This window comes from Gobius niger (assembly GCF_951799975.1).
Source record: "Gobius niger genome assembly, chromosome: 3".
Lineage (NCBI taxonomy): Eukaryota > Metazoa > Chordata > Actinopteri > Gobiiformes > Gobiidae > Gobius > Gobius niger.
Window position 1 is genome coordinate 11,572,923 of NC_136854.1, and position 16,487 is coordinate 11,589,409.

At 46.5% G+C, this 16,487-nt stretch overlaps 1 protein-coding gene across 2 annotated transcripts; it reads left to right on the forward strand.

Annotated features, from left to right (window-relative positions):
* Positions 1 to 922: 922 nt before the first annotated feature.
* On the forward strand, positions 923 to 16,146 carry smcr8b (Smith-Magenis syndrome chromosome region, candidate 8b). Of its 2 annotated transcripts, none has more exons than XM_079552621.1 (6): positions 923 to 1,234; positions 2,936 to 3,348; positions 12,053 to 12,786; positions 13,831 to 14,097; positions 14,526 to 15,042; positions 15,711 to 16,146. In XM_079552621.1, the coding sequence occupies exons 1-6, from the start codon at positions 1,043 to 1,045 to the stop codon at positions 16,102 to 16,104; spliced, it is 2,517 nt and encodes an 838-aa protein (XP_079408747.1). In that variant the 5' UTR covers positions 923 to 1,042; the 3' UTR covers positions 16,105 to 16,146. The 2 variants fall into 2 exon arrangements, with proteins under 2 accessions (XP_079408747.1, XP_079408748.1); XM_079552622.1 differs by having other exon boundaries at positions 15,714 to 16,146.
* Positions 16,147 to 16,487: the final 341 nt, after the last annotated feature.

Genomic DNA, 16,487 nt, shown 5'->3' on the forward strand with positions numbered 1-16,487 from the left:
TTCACCAGAGCATCCCCTTCCTGATTGAAGCAGAGGGGGGAAAGTTGAGAGTTCAGCGTCCTGACAGCCTAGTGGACGAAGATGTCCCTCAGGCAGTTGGACCTGTCACTGATCAAGACTCCGCAACCTTAATAACCCTGTCCACTCAGCTGCATTGAAAGCTGAGTGGTTTACACCCCCTTGCTTTGGGCGGGGCGCCGCTTATTTTCAATGTTCATATAGCCTACTCAAGTAAAAAAAAAAAAAAAAAACTATTATTATTATTATTTATTTATTTATTTTTACAATTAGGCCATTTGGGTACTTTGATTTCAAAGTAGTAGGCTAGCATAATGGTAGCTACTCTTGCTGCCTGGTGTAGTTTGTAGACTGATCTACAAACGAATAGGACCTGGGAGTGTGGTTCATTCATTGGCTACTATTAATTTGACAAGTTTCCCGGATGTGGCCCAACTAAGCCCGGCTTCACATCAAAGGTGCAGCTTGACACAGTGTCAGATGACAGATGTCCGGGAGCTCCGCAAAAACACCCTCGTACTTTCTCAACTCTGCGGCGCGGCACGGCCAGGACTCTAGCGAACTGCCCCACGGACGGGTCAGCATGCTGTCAAACACATGACTCCAAGTCATGGTTGACTTATTCCCCCAAAGAGGAATCAGACATCCTGGGACAAAGGTTAGCTAACCGTGTGACTGCCTGCCGCCCGCGTCACGGGAGTTTCACTTCTCCGTTACTCTGGAATGCCGCTTGTTTATCAGCCACTTTGAAGCTGGAAATTGCGCAAAAGAAATAAAAATAAAAATAGACTCTTTCCAACTAAATATAAGATGATGTTTTATTTGAAAGTATATTAAGAAAAGTAACAAGTTATTAATTATTATTATTTGTTATTATTATTTTTAATCTACCCAACTTTTTTTGCTGCACTTGAACTGCTGAATCACAGATATGCTGCACGCGCTACCTTACTTCAAAGCCCCGACCCGCAGATGACCTGAGCGCGAGCCCCCCGTGGTGCTGGTGGAATACAACAATAATAATATGATCAGCTCCCCGGACCTGCTAGCCTTCTCTGGCGCCGAGGGCTTCACGGAGGGCTCGGAGGAAGACCTGCTGGAGGCGCGTAGCCTGCCCGAAGAGCTGTCGGTGCCGCTGCTCGGTCCGGACAACCCCTGGAGCTCCTGCGCACGCTTCAACCGGGACTTTGTCCTGGTGGCAGAGTTCTCCGAGCAGGTGGGTAATGGTGGTTCAGGATGTAGACCAATAGTCATAGTTTTTATTCACGTAAAAAGCATCTTTTTCCTCACGTCATCAGATTTTTTTTCATAATTTTTTTTGTTGGGTAGTCAACTCATTTTTGTACCTTTTTGTCATTTTATTGTCATTTTTTGTCACATTTTTGTCATTTTTTCGTCATTTTTTTTAATCACATTTTAGAATTTTTTTGTATTTTTTTGTTGTCATTTTTTTGTCAAATTTCTATCACATTTTTGTCACATTTCTTTGTCATTTTTTGTCATTTTTTGTCACATTTCTGTCATTTTTTGGTACATTTTTTATCAAATGTTTGTCACATTTTTGTAATTTTTTCGTCCATTTTTTTTATCACATTTTTGTATTTTTGTTGTCATTTTTTTTGTAATAATTTTGTCATTTTTTGTAATTTTCCTGTCATTTTTTTTATCAAATGTTTGTCACATTTTTTGTCATTTTTTGTCACATTTTTGTAATTTTTTTGTAATTCTTTTGGTCAAATTTTTGTCATTTTTTCCTCAATTTTTGACAATATCTTGTGACATTTTTGTGACATTTTTGCCACTTTTTCATCCATTTTTCATCACTTTTTTGTCAATGTTTTCTCGCTTTTTTGTCACATTTCCATCATTGTTTTCGTCTCAGTTTTGTTGCTATTTTCACAGCTTTTTTCCAGAAGCTTTTGGACTGGGGTAAAGCCAAACTGGAGAAAATGTGCATAGTTCAGGTGGGAGTTAAGGGGTTAAGTTGTCTCATGCGTATCAGCGTGTCCAAAGTAGAGCCCGCGGGAAAAAACCTGGCCCTTTTAGAGTGAAGTAGGTCTCACTCTGATTTGATCGTCAATCGTTGTTTAACCTCTTACCCCCCGCTTTAACCGAACGCATTTCCTCCAGTTAGGCGTGTCCCAAATCTAAAGTGATTGGAACTTTTTTTTGTTGTGTTTTCGTTATGTTTTTCCTCACATTTTAGTTATGTTGATTGTGTTATTGTCGCTTTTCCGGCAAGTTTTTGTCGCTCTTTTGTCACTTTCTTGCTGCTTTTTCCGTCGCTTTTTCATTTTGTTATTTGTTGCTTTTTTTTAGTCCGATTTTGGTTTTATTTTCTTCCTCGTTGACGCTGTTTTGGCGATGTGACAATGTGCTCGGTTCCGTTTCGAACTTGATTTACCGGTCTGAGACAAAGACGGAAGTGAAAGTGAAAGTGTTGCAATTATTTAAATACTCTTGGTCCAAGCATTTAACATGTCAAAGTTACTCTCTCAATCGATCGGCTGTCACGGATGGACAGGAATTGAAACGGACCATGTTGGACGTCAGAAGTCACGCGGCGGCCAATATTCAAATTTGTTTTCGCCTGAAAGAGAATAAACATGATGCTATTAGTTAATGTATTACACAGTCTATGGTATCACAGTTGCAAATGGAAGCAGGCCTTTGCTCGTGACTGGGAGGATGTGAGAGGACAGATTTATTTGGCTTTATTGGAGATGGATGTTTATGAGCCAGAGTTTACAAGCTAAATGATGCATGTCTTTCTTTGTGCACAACTGTTTCTGCCAGGCTGCAAGGAAATAAAGGATGATCTAAAATGTTGAATTCAATATTGTTGTTGCAATTACCTTGTGTTTTGTTTTCATATAATTATATTGTTTTCCACCGTACTGCTCTGCTGTGTCCCCAGGTGGGCCCCTCCCCTGTCCTGACCATCCCTGACGACCCCAGGGTGACCGGCACCTTTGACCTGAACCACTTCTCCGTGCGGATCATGTCTGTGGACTACCAGGCGTCGGGCCCTGCTCCTGTGCCCCCTGTGTGCCCCGGCCCCAGGCTGAACTTCAGCGAGGACTCGCGTGTGGTGCTGGGGGACTCGGCAGAGGACGCCTACGCCTACGTGCACCACGTCACCCTGCTGGACCTGGAGGCCAGGGGCATGGTGCGGCCCTTCTGCATGGCCTACGTGTGCTCGGACCAGGCCAAGCTCCTGGAGAACTTCAGTGAGCTGTCGGCCAGCTTCTCCAAGGCCTCGGACAGCCTGAAGACGGGCAACAGGCAGGCCTTCTCCATGGAGCTGCAGAGGAAACTGCAGGACCTGGAGTAAGTAGCAACAACTGAGCAGACCCATCCATTAAGTTAAAGCACAGGGAGGATTCTAGTTTCACTCTGTTTTGAACCATAGTATGTTTCCACAGTAGCTGCGGTGTGAGTGCAGAGCTCTTATGAAGATAAAGAAACTAAGACCAACTAAACAGGGCAGGTGTCTGTGAGAGGAGAATCTGTTACAATAACTACAATGGTTAAACAAGTTTACTTGTGTTTATTTAGTTTTCTTTTGTTCATTGCTTTATTAGGGACGGTGCATGCCATTCGTCAGTCGTTCTCTCAAACAAACTGTTTGAGAGAACGAGTTTAAAGGGCCTATATCATGCAAAATCGACTTTTTGGAGCTTTTAGCCATGTTGTTCTGTCATTTCCTTATCAAAAATACCCCCAGAGTGGTTTGTGGCTTCATTCACGCAGTTCTCAGCAATCCTCCTGAATCCTGCTCTCTGAGCAGCTGCTCCACACTCTGCTGGAAAACCACTGAGTTGTGACCATTGATACTGTCAATGGTTGTGACACTCTGACGTTTTTTACATCATAGTGTCAAACAGGAAGAGCACAACTTCTGTAATGTAATGCCTTACGGCCTGATTTTAATTTATAAAACAGCTTTAAAAAAATATATATATAAAAAAAAAAAAAAAAAAAGGAAGCGCTTCCAGGTCAGGGCTGACAAACGCACCCCTGAGCGTCTGAACAGACGTCATGTTTGCACTGAAGGATGTCTTTCTAAACTATTCTGGACACACACTTTTCTCTGCGACATTATCGTTACGATAATGAGCAAAGCTCTCGATTTACCGATCGATCTACGTTCCCACCCTCACCTATGGTCATGAGATTTGGGTAATGACTGAAAGGACAAGATCGCGAATACAAGCGGCCGAAATGAGTTTCCTTCGCAGGGTGGCTGGGCGCACCCTCCGAGATCGGGTGAGGAGCTCAGTTACCCGGGAGGAGCTCGGAGTAGAGTCGCTGCTCCTTCACGTCGAAAGGAGCCAGCTGAGGTGGCTCGGGCATCTGTTCCGGATGCCTCCTGGTCGCCTCCCGCGGGAGGTGTTCCAGGCATGTCCTAGTGGGAAGAGGCCTCGTGGAAGACCCAGGACACGGTGGTGGGACTATGTCTCCGAGCTGGCCTGGTGTCGCCTCGGGGTCCCCCCAGAACAGCTGGAGGAAGTGTGTGTGGATCGGGAAGTTTGGGCGTCTCTGCTGAGACTGCTGCCCCCGCGACCCGGCCCCGGATAAAGCGGAAGAAAATGGATGGATGGATGGATTATCGTTACGATAATGTCACGGAGAAAAGTGCGTTTGGCTACGAGAGGTGCAGGACTTTATTCAACCTTCCTAAAGAAGAGGCCACTCGCCACAATTTGGAATTTCTTTCCGGGATTCGGCGACTATCAGCCAAAATAGTCTTTTTCTTTGACTGTCTCTGATGGATGTTTGGTGAATCTTCTCAAAGTGGATTAACTTTTATAACCAACGCGAGTCCCCAATGTGATGGAGCAGTGGTGAGTCAAAACACGTGTCAACTCCTTATAACTGCATCGTGAAGTAACTTCACTTATTGCTGTGATATTTATATTTATTTTCTTGCTAATAATGCATGGGCAGATCTGCTCGGAGAGAGGGGCGGAGTTAGCTGAATCGAAGTGTCTTGTCTTCCGGGTTTGCAAAATACCCCCAGAAAATATTTCTCACAAAAAATAGTTCTCCATAGGGGTAGAGGTACAATATATCATATAAATGCCTGTACTTTACTTTGGGATGGCTCAAATAGCAGGATACAGATCCTTTAAACCTTCAAACTCATTTTGGGTCGCGGGCCGAAATTCAGCTCCCACTAAGGGTTGCGGGCCACATATAATATTTTTTTATATATAAATGAACAACATAAATATTATATTAAGCTGTGATTTGGTCAAAGCCCCAACTGTAGCTTCATTAATAACAACGGCTTACACTTGTATTAGCCTGTGTCACAAGTTTCTCAAAGTTTGTTTGTTTGTTTGTTTACTTTATTGTCCCCGTGGGGACATTTGTCCTCTGCATTTAACCCATCCTTCGATGCCGCTGGGGTGACCCCGTAAGGAGCAGTGGTCGACGGCAGTGCCGCGCCCGGGGACCCATCTCCATGATGTGGAGCCAGGCTGATGGTCAGAATCACCTGGCTGGAGGATTCACCTATTGCACATGTTTTTAGTGGTAGGGGAAACCGGAGCACCCGGAGGAAACCTACGCAGACACGGGGAGAACATGCAAACTCCACACAGAAAGGCCCCGAACCCGGGACCTTCTAGCTGTGAAGCGGAGGCGCTAACCGCTGCGCTACCGTGCCGCCCTTCAGTAGTACTTCAAAGTACTTCATAGCAGTGATTATTCATTCACTCCACACTCAGTGGTGCTGTTATTGAAGCCACAGCCGCCCTGGGGCAGACTGTCCATTTACCACGTGGCTATATCATGTGTTGTTCACATCCTGAGCTCTTGTTATGTCAGTGCCCTCTGCTGGACACATGTGGAACTCTTTCCTTTTTTTAATTTAATGCCCCCTAGTGGCTAGAATCAGCATTCTAGTTATTCTTTAAAAATCATAACTCTGCACAGGAATAGGCTGGAGACTTACTTTTTTCCTACATACTCTGGAATTTATGCAGTACAGGGCAGGGGCCGGGGGTCGGATCCGGCCCGCGAGATGATTGGCACCACATGGCGCCCTTTGCAAGGCGCCATGTGGTGACGCCTTGCAAAGGTTTTGTCCTCATGTGGGGACTTTATTTCCGGATTTTTGACATAGGGCCTCATTTCCTAGTTATCCAGAGTGTTGCTGGTACCTGGAGATATGTTTTTTGTAATTCATGCCGTTCTTATGTTTGAAGAGTTTCGTGGCGCTAGGCTAATGCAAGGCTAGCGCATTTCTATGGTATCAGCTAGCCTGCATTAAAAACTGTCTGACCCGCTCCACAGAGCACCTGAGGCAAATCACTTATAACCAATTGGAGCTGGTTTCTCTGCTTTATGACCACGACACTACAGGCCGCCATTGCTGTAGTACCTCCATATCGCCACTAGGTCCTAGACTAGACTAGACTAGACTAGACTAGACTAGGCTAGATATTCCTCCTGAGATAACGCTGGGCTAGTCACAATTTAAGAAACCAGGCTGTTTTTCGTAAAAAGATTTTTTAAAATCTCGTACTTGATGAGTGTCGGACTGTTAGCATTGGAGCAGCACGAGCTACACGTCACGCAAGGGCGGAGTCTACAGTGAAGATCCCGCCCTTATGCCCTTTTTAGGAACATGCTTCGTCAGAGTCGGGGAGGGGGAGTCTGTAAATCCGCCATGAATTCCCCCATGGCCGTAGTCATTATGGTAAACGCAGTTTACTCGCTTGCAGTAGTGCAAGCGAGTTTCTGGCCTGTGTAGCTGTGAATCCTGTAGTAATAATACATTTTATTTAAAAGCGCCTTTCAGAACACCCAAGGACACTGTACAATGGACGCATTAAAAACATTAAAAACAAGAGCAACAGAATAAAACAGAATACAAACGATTGAGAGGGTGAGCGCGTAGCTAGGTGGTGTAGGACTGTCTGAACAGGTGAGTTTTGAGCTTGGATTTGAAGAGAGAGGGACGGAGACGAGAGATGTTGCGTAGGTGGAAATATGCAGACCGAGTGATGTTATTGATGTGAGACTGGAAGGAGAGTGTACTGTTGAGGATGACACCCAGACTCTTAACCTGAGGGGAGGGAAGGACAGATGAATTGTTGAAGGGAATAGGAAAACTGTTAGATTTGGAGAGAGTGGAGGAGGAGCCTATGAGAAGGACTTCTGTTTTGGAGCTGTTCAGTTTGAGGAAGTTGGAGGATAACCACAAACAAATTTCTTGTAGACAGGGGGCAAGGGAGGATGGAGGAAGAGATGAAGATGGTTTGGTAGAGAGGTAGAGCTGGGTGTCATTCGCATAGCAGTGGAAATGGATGTTGTGTTTACGAAAGATGTGACCGAGTGGGAGAATGTAGATAATGAAGAGGAGGGGCCCCAGGACAGAGCCCTGGGGCACGCCAGCAGAGACAGGGAAAGTGTAGGACTTGTGGGATTTGAGTTGAATGAACTGTGTGCGGCCAGAGAGATAGGAGGTGAACCAAGCAAGGGGAGTGTGGGCTATGCCAATGGAAGAGAGTCTGTCAAGGAGAGTGGAATGAGAAATGGTGTCAAAAGCTGCAGTGAGGTCAAGGAGGATAAGGATGGAGAGTAAACCGGAGTCAGAAGCTATGAGGAGGTTGTTAGTGATTTTGAGAAGTGCTGTTTCAGTGCTGTGTAGGGGACGAAAACTGGATTGAAACTTCTTGTAGATATTGTTAGTGATGAGATGGTTATGGAGTTGAGCGGCAACAGATTTTTCAAGTATTTTAGAGATGAAGGGAAGGTTTGAAATGGGACGTAGGTTGTCGAAGTTGATGGGATCCAGACCGGGCTTTTTCAGGATTGCTGTGACTGTGGCAGACTTGAGGGAGGGAGGGACAGTACCAGACATAAGAGATGAGTGGATGATGTTTTGAGTGGAGCATGAATGTCCAACAGGTTATGGAGATTGCTGTTGTAGTGGGAAACCAGATCGTGCGATGAGATATAATGATTAGTACTGGGGAGATTGTTAATGTCTGAGGAGAAGGTGGCAGTGTTTATATCCGATACTCCAGTATTGGATTGAATGAGGTTTACAGTCAGTGGGAGTGGGAACAGACTAGATCCAGGATGTGACCTTTACAGTGAGTAGGGAAATTGATGTGTTGTTGCAAACCAAAACTATCTAAACAGGATGAAAAGTCTTTGGTGAGAGCATTACTGTTATTGTCCATATGAATATTGAAGTCACCAAGAATAATTGCATTTTGAGATATGGATGACAAATGTGTTAGAAGGTGAGAGAAATCGTTTGAGAAGTCCTTGTTGTGTTTTGGTGGGCGGTAGATGGTGGCAACAATTGTAGGAGAGGGTCCAGGCAGCAGTGAGGTGGAGTACTCGAAGGAGGAGGACACAGGAGCAGCAGGCACAGGAACAACTTTCCAACTCTTGTGGTGTAGCATAGCGAGACCTCCGCCCCGGCGGCCGCATGTGCGGGGCTGGCAGACGTAAACAAACCCTGGCGGAGCGGACTCGTTGAGAGAAGCAAAGTCATTTGGCTGCCGCCATGTTTCGGTCAGGCATAAGAAGTCGAGCTTACGGTCAACAAGGACATCGCGGATCAGATGCCCCTTGTTGCTAAGAGAGCGGATGTTAAGGAGACCGAAGCTGACGATGGTGGAGCTGTTCTTGGCCGCCGCGGAGTTAGCCGACCTAGCCAAGCTGGCCAGGACACTGTGATCAACATCCTGAACAGGGTTGCGGGAGCAGCGGTGTGTGTTGTAGACCAGATTGACTTTATTGGGTTAGAGTCATTGTATTGGAACTTACGGCGAGATCCGCGGTGAACGTATCTCCGTCGGGGCTGGAAAGCGATGTCTGGGGGGATGTCACGCCCGAGCCCAGGTGGTAGAGGAGGAGCGGAGACGTGGTGCCAAAGTTTTAAAAGATCGACAGCGGAATATTGGAGGAGTGCATTAGTTTGCAAGTGGATGAACGACGAGCCAGATGACAGTAAACCAGCGTGTTATTTGGTAGATCCACATCGTTTCCCTGGAGGGAAATACGACAGCCAGGGATCCCAGGTAGGAATGTTACAAACAGCCACTAATGCGACTGACAACAGCAAACTACCATAGATATAGGTTGACACACGACATCCAATGTTGCGTAAACAATGTTTTTTATTTTGTTTTGTTCGGTGAGCAGCGGCTGCAAAAGCGCCAGCGTTCACTCTACCGGAAAAGTAGATCAAGCTCGTCCGTCGAACATTGTTCCTGTGTGTGTCTGCGCTCGCTCACATCAACATCTCTCTTCTCAGTTTTACGGCAGTCTTCACCTTCCGGGATCAGATCTGAATTTATAAAACGGTGTCTGCATTTGACGTGACTGCAGCCGGTTGAATCGGAAATGGTGAAAGGCCCGCTGGGTTTTTTACCGTCACGTGGTGACGCAGACGCAGCTGAGAAAGTGTTTGTTTCACTTTGGCTCGTGCTTGATCCACAAATGGACACAGTTTGTTCGCAGTTACTCCAGCGAGTTTCTGGCCTGTGTAGCCATGATTCATGTTCAAGCTCATCTGTCGAACATCGTTCCTGTGCGTATCTGCGCTCGCTCACATCAGCATCTCTCTTCTCAGTTTTACAGCAGTCTTCACCCTTTAGGATCAGAGAACACTGAAAACTATGGCCTCCGTTACATCTGTATCTGACATGACGGCAGCTGGTTAAGTCAGCCATGCTCAGTGGCCTTGCAAAGGTTTTGTCCTCACGAGGGGACTTTAAAGTTGACACAACTGTAAAATTGTGTATTTTGCTTTGGCTCGTGCTTGATTTACAAATGGACACGGTTTCTTCGCAGTAATGCAAGAGAGTTTCTGGCCTGCATAGCTGTGATTCCTGCAGATCAAGCTCGTCCGCTGAACATTGTTCCTGTGCGTATCTGCGCTCGCTCACATCCACATCTTTCTTCTCAGTTTTACGGCAGTCTTCACCTTCCGGGATCAGATTTGAATTTATAAAACGGTGCCTGCATGTGACGTGACTGCAGCCGGTTAAATCGGAAATGGTGAAAGGCCCGCTGGCTTTTTTACCGCCACGTGGTGACGCAGACGCAGCTGAGAAAGTGTTTGTTTTGCTTGGGCTCGTGCTTGGTTTGCAAAAGCTGTGATCGCTCATCGTCTCATCAGAGTTTTCTGGCGTGCGTGGGCGCCACTGCTTAGCGTCGCGAGCTGAGGTTTTCACCTGCACGTATCTCTGCTCATGTTTATCAAAAACATCCTCCAGAGGCACAGTCTGGATTGTACTTGGGCGCCACTGCTGTGGCTTAGCCTCGCGAGCTGAGGTTTTCACCTGCACGTATCTCTGTTCATGTTTATCAAAAACATACTCCAGAGGCACAGTCTGAACACCAACATTGCTTGAGCCTTTTCTGGAGTCGAAAGTGCTGTCAGATGCAGTCAAATCTGAAGCGTGAAAACGTGCGGGCTGCGGCCATTTTGGTAGCTGGATCTGACCATTTTCCCGTCCGCCTGGGAACACGTGGCGCCGCACGGAGGAAACCGCAGAATTGCACAGTAATCCAAGATTCATCCTGGTGCGATGTTCGACTCGTAATAAGAGAAATGCAGAGAGCTTGAGGACGTCTGACCTGGTCTGCAAAATGTCTGAAGACTTCTGCCCTTAGCAAGCTGTGACCTCACTGAGCTAGATCACATGACCACATCTCCATGACGACACAAGTGCTCGGAACAGGTGATGTCATAACATGCTACAGTTCTGTAGAAACGGAATCGGAATGTTCGAAGCAGCCAGAGAGGAAACGAAGAGAAAAACTGAACTTTCCACTACTTTAACAAATGCTTAATTATGAATATACTTTTCTACTAAATAAAGATACAGAGACATGGAGAGGAGCAAAGGCCATATATACTTAAAAAATGGACAATGCCAACCAGGAAGCTAACGTTAGCTACAGGCAGAAGCCAGACAAATTGAATACATTTTAATACCATCCATCATTAATGCCCACATAACACATTATAATGCCACAAGTTCAGGAAAAAAAAGACTGCAACTGAATTTGTTTCATAATTTTGGTGTTTTCGATGAACTTATGCAGTAAAAACTGTTGAGCAATGTCATCATTTGCCAATAAAGAAATAAAGGACAAATAAAGGTTTGGAGTTGGTGTAGTTAGCTCTGTGAATGTGCAATGTTGCATGAAAAATAATGAGATTGGCCAAAAACACACCCCGTTATTGGAGGTTTTTGTTCTGCTCGACAGCCAAATACAATACATTTATTTGAAAGTCGGTCAAATCGATGAAGTGGAAGCAAACGCATTCACTCTTTACAAAACGGGCAATTACTAATGTCTTTTTTTTTTTTTTTTCATTTAGCAAAAAAACGGGTTCATTGGATATTTACTTTGTTTCTGTGGCAAAATCCACACATAGCTCCATTTAACTTCAGGAGCAACATTCAATACAGCCAATATGGAGATGGTGGGCAGTTCTATGATGGTAACCATGGTAACTGTCAAAATGCAGGGTTTTGTCTTGGTTTTGGCAAATATCTCTGCCATTACTGGGACATTCAGGGATAGAAGAGAAGCAACGCACGCCGAAAGTTGTATCAGAAGTGCAGACGTTACAGATCGCATTTATCTTCATCGGCGACCTGAGTGTGTTGATCGATGTTGTCCCAATGTTCAGTGTTTTCTCTGCTGGCACGCATAAACCAAGCTCCCATTATTTCCTTATAAAGCCATAAGATAAATGAAATAAGTTTGTGGATCCAATCACCAATCACTCACCAAATAATGATGCATTTGAAAATTGTCCATTTTCTTTTGGTAGATTTTCTTCAAAAAACGTTTCCCATGCGTAGAGTTGTATTAGTGCGTAATGAATGATCTTTCTAATCTATTCTGGATGACAGAGTGCACCACCTCATGACATCAGCTGGTGGAACAAAGCATTCGTTCCTATGGTTAAGTTTCCATACTGAAACAGTAGGTTGAATATTAGTGTATGTATAATCTCTTGTCCTTATTCTCTGATGTGCAGGTTCAAGCGTCTGTCTCTGAAGCAGGAGACCGCACTCTGTCCAGCCGCCGAGCCTCCGACCGGAGAAAACTCTGACCTGGAGGCTGTGCAGCTCTCCATCTCCACCCATCGCGAGCTGCTGCGTCAGGTCACCTCCTACCCCAACAGGAAGCTCAAACAGCCCGACTTCCTGCCCTATGACCCAGCCGACTCCCTGCCCGAGCCCTCCTTCCTGCCCCCTGAAGCCTCCTCCCTGCCCCACTCTGAGCACCAGCAGCTCAAGTCTCTGGCCGAACTTTGTAACCCGTACTTTCTGTCCCTGATGAAGGAGCAGCTGGCGGACACAGAGCAGCGGCTGAGGGGAGACCGGAGCGTCCTCCAAACGTCTAACATGGTCAGCTCTCTGTCCAAAGGCCTCACACTCACCAACTTTCTCTTTGAGCTGGGGTCTAGTGAGGATGGAGAGGAGGACGAGACGAGCGCGGCGGTAAACGGAGCTCAGAGCAGCTCGGAGACACTTGAAGCAGAGCCGCTGAGTGTGGACTCTTTCTTCTCCTGTGTGGAGGAGCTGCCCATAAAGATGGAGCCTCAGCGCAGGCGCATGGTCACCCCCTCTGTGTCTGTGGAGATGATTTTTGAAGCTGCTGTTTGTGCAGAGATGACGGGCAGTGTGAGCAGCAGTGACAGCATCGAGGTGCTGGGGACTGAGAAGTCTTTCCGGACGCAGAACGGAATCCCTGGCTCTGATGGGAAAGGTAGGATTGACAGCTTAAGAAGAGGTGTGATAGTCCTGTAACCATGGAGCACTTAACATCAGATCAGATAGAACACTTTAGGATTTGTTTGGGGTCCCTATGGGCTTTATTCGATAGGACAGCATAGGATGAATGAGGCTAAAAAGCAGGGAGAGACATTTTGCAAATTATGGCGGCCGGAACCCTGAGTACAGAACAGTGTTCCATCAAATGTGCTGCAGCCCAAATGTGGCCCGTAGACCAATTTTTGGCGGCCTTAAGGATTTTACAAGTATTTTTTACTGCAAGTTTAATCATTCTACACTAATAAAACCAAAGTAGCATTTTGTTGTATTAACAGAGTTGACATTATGGTTCCAACCTTAAACTAGGGTACTCTAGAAATTTGAAAAGTCTTGTCAAATCCTGTGAATTCCTTTCAAATCAACACTGGTATTTGTAGAAAGTGATGCTTTACTTCAGATTACATTTTTAGGGTCTTGGTCTTTTGCGGATGCAGAAAGTCTGCTCTCCACCGAGCAAACTTGCCTACCCCTGATGTAGAGTGTGACAAACGATTCAAATCTCTCTTAAATGCACCCAGTTGCATGTTTGACCAATGCTGATTTGTGGTCAATACTTCAATATGTTGCACTCGATTTAAACAAAAAATTGGACAGAAATGATTGGGTTTACAGAATACCCACATTTTTGTGTTTTTGACTTCCACTGAAGGCGTTCTAGGGCTTAGTTTGAGTACAGAGCTCCAAGGCCAAAAACTTAAACCTCAGCGGAACTGAAGAAAATTTGCTGCCATCCAGAATTTAAAATCTGAAATCCAGCTGAAAAGTGTCTCATTAGATATCATTAGATAAGAATAAAAAGTTGTCAGTATAAATAATTAGTTGACCTTGTGTCTTCCTAAAAAGTGTGCAACCTAAAACTGACCCTTGGGGAACACCACACCAAGCTACTGTACGTGTTGTTGTGTTAATGATGAATGAATTAAATCTTACGAGATGACACGATGCCTGTACTGTTTTTTTTGTTTTGTTTAATGCGCAGACGCCCCTCCGCCATTGGCCGAGGCGCTGGTGAAGCGTGTGCCTGTGGACGTGGCGGTGAGGCGGGTGCGAGCGTACGCCAGGCGAGCGAACAGCGAGGACAGCATAGAGGTCCTGAGCACCACTGACTCCATCTTCCCCGAGGACCTGGCTGCCATCACGGAGGAGACGGAGCACTCCCCTCTTTCCAACGGATTTCAACCAGCACAACAACACCACAACTACTACTCGGCAGCACAGGAGCAGCAGGGGACTTCACACACGCAAGGTAAGTACTACTATCAACGGAATATGGGCGCAAGTGATTACGCGGGAGAAACTATATTTAGAGCACTTGAAATTAACACTAACCGGCAAAAACAACTAGCCGCTGGTAGGTAACTAGGTGTAGCACTGTTGATTGTCCCACCGAAACATGGAAAATGGGTTTCGCCTTGACATTAATATTAAAACTAGGCAGAGAGAGAGGGAGGGAGAGATGAACACTAGTCGACTCGTTTAAAATGAGGTCGACTAGTGCTGAAGAAGTCGACCATTTTTATTTTATCTCTGATGTGTGTAGTCAAATCATGTTTATCAAATCATGTTGTGGGCCTGAAGTTCTTTGCTAGAGGGCCGGATTGTGCCGCTGAGCCTGACGTTGATTCATGAGGCATCGACTATCTCTAACCCAGTGTTGTTGTTCTTCTTGCTAAGAGCCTGCAGTGATGCTTCCTGTCTATTCCACGTCGGGGGACCTCCCTGACTCCCCCGGCTGGCCCTCCCCGCTGTCCCCCCTCTCCCTGGTGCACTCCCTCCACGCCAGCTCCCTCTCCGCCGTCGCTCGCTGGTCACAGAGCAGCGCGCCGGCCCGCCTCCTGAGCGTAGATGAGCGCTCGGACTGCACCAGCGCCACGGGCTCCTCCTCGCAGCCGCCGCTGTCGCTCCTGGCGCACGGCCTCAGGAGCAGGCTGCGGCGGCGCAGGAAGGCCGGCCTGCGAGCGCTGCGCTTCGTCAAGCAGCACTCCTTCTCCCAGCACGCGCTCTTCTGCCTGCTGTCCGGGCGCCCCCTGGTGGTGGTGGGCGGCGATGAGGTGCTGGTGCGGAAGGTGGTGCACGGGCTGAGCCTGTTCGTGCCCGCGCCCGGCCCTGACGAGCGCGCCGTCATGCCCAGCCTGAGCCGCGCCCTGCAGCTGACGGACCTGCTCGCCTGGAGGCTCATTGGCATCCATAGGTAATCGACAATAATCTAGGAACGCCGTGTTACACCCTAGAGGCCATAAGCGCCATTACAGGTGTCGTAGCGTGTTGCGTTTTTTTTTACTGATCAATTGTCCGTGAGAGAAAATACTACACTGACAGAAAAGACAAAGGGAGAGAGGGATATTGTACATCCAATTACACAATGGAGGTCATTTTTTTCACTCAAACTTGGCTGTAAATACTGTTAGCCCACAGTTAGCTTTGCCCGTTAGCCTGTTAGCTTCTTCTTCGTGATTCCATTTGTGTGTATTGGTGGCACCTTTGTACCTGGTGGCAGGGAAGTTGCGATTGTGGTTTTCTGACCAGACACACCAGGAGGAGATGAAAGACCCCACAATCATCACATTAACACTTGTATTAGGGACTACGCAAAGGATTTATTAAGGTAAAAAAGTTACTTAGATACTTACATAAAAATTCTGAACAGTACATTTGAAGTTATATATATATATATATTTTAAATCACATTCAAATGATCCTCTAATAGTTAAAGACTTGAACATTATGCTGACTGTCCTTTGACTTGACAATTTAGAAAACCTGAGGTAAAATATCATTTGCATAATAATTGTGAGCGAGGCGTAGACTTCCTGTTGCGGTGGTTGTAAATATGTGGAGTCACTGACTGTCCTTGTGTAGCAGGTCGTCGGGCAGCGACTCTTCCTCCGTGGTGCACTCTCTGAGCCGTTACAGCCGTTACCTGTCGGTGCTGGACCTGGACCAGAAGACCCTGAAGGCACCGTCATATTCGGGCTCTCTGATTGGCCGTCTGGCTGATGGCGGCTGTGGCTTCAGCCGTGGCTTGACGTACCTGCTGCACCTGGAAAGCGAACTGAGTGCGCTCCAGAATCAGGCTCTGCTCTACGGCCTCTGTCCTCAGCGCAGACAGCGCCCCCTGCTCTCAGATTGTGACCTGAGAGTACTGCACTTCCTCTCTGACCTCATGGCCCAGCGCCATGCCGGCCGTGGACCCCCAGTGTTGGGCTTCATGTACAGCACCATGCAGCTGCACAGGAACGCCACTGCCACCTAGAGCCTGCTGTAGTCACTGCAGCCTGTTTTTAACTTTTGTGACTGATTTTAACTTGTATGATTATTAAAGAGGAACTTGAACTGTTCATCATCTTTCTGCACTTGAGGTTTTGTTTCTCATGTAGAGGATTAATTGATAGATGGAGCTCGAAACAGCTTTATGGTAGCTGCTAACTAAAGTGCAAATATTTAACAGGAGATTAAAATACCAAAAACGGCATGTGTTCATGTCTTACAATAATTGAGATTGCAATGCAGTGCACACACGAAAACAGCATGAAGACTGTCCCCCATTCACACGTAAACTCACCGTCTCAAACAGTGCCAATCATACCTCTGATTGAAAAATGAATGGGATTCTGTCCAATGGCTGCGTGGGGCTGG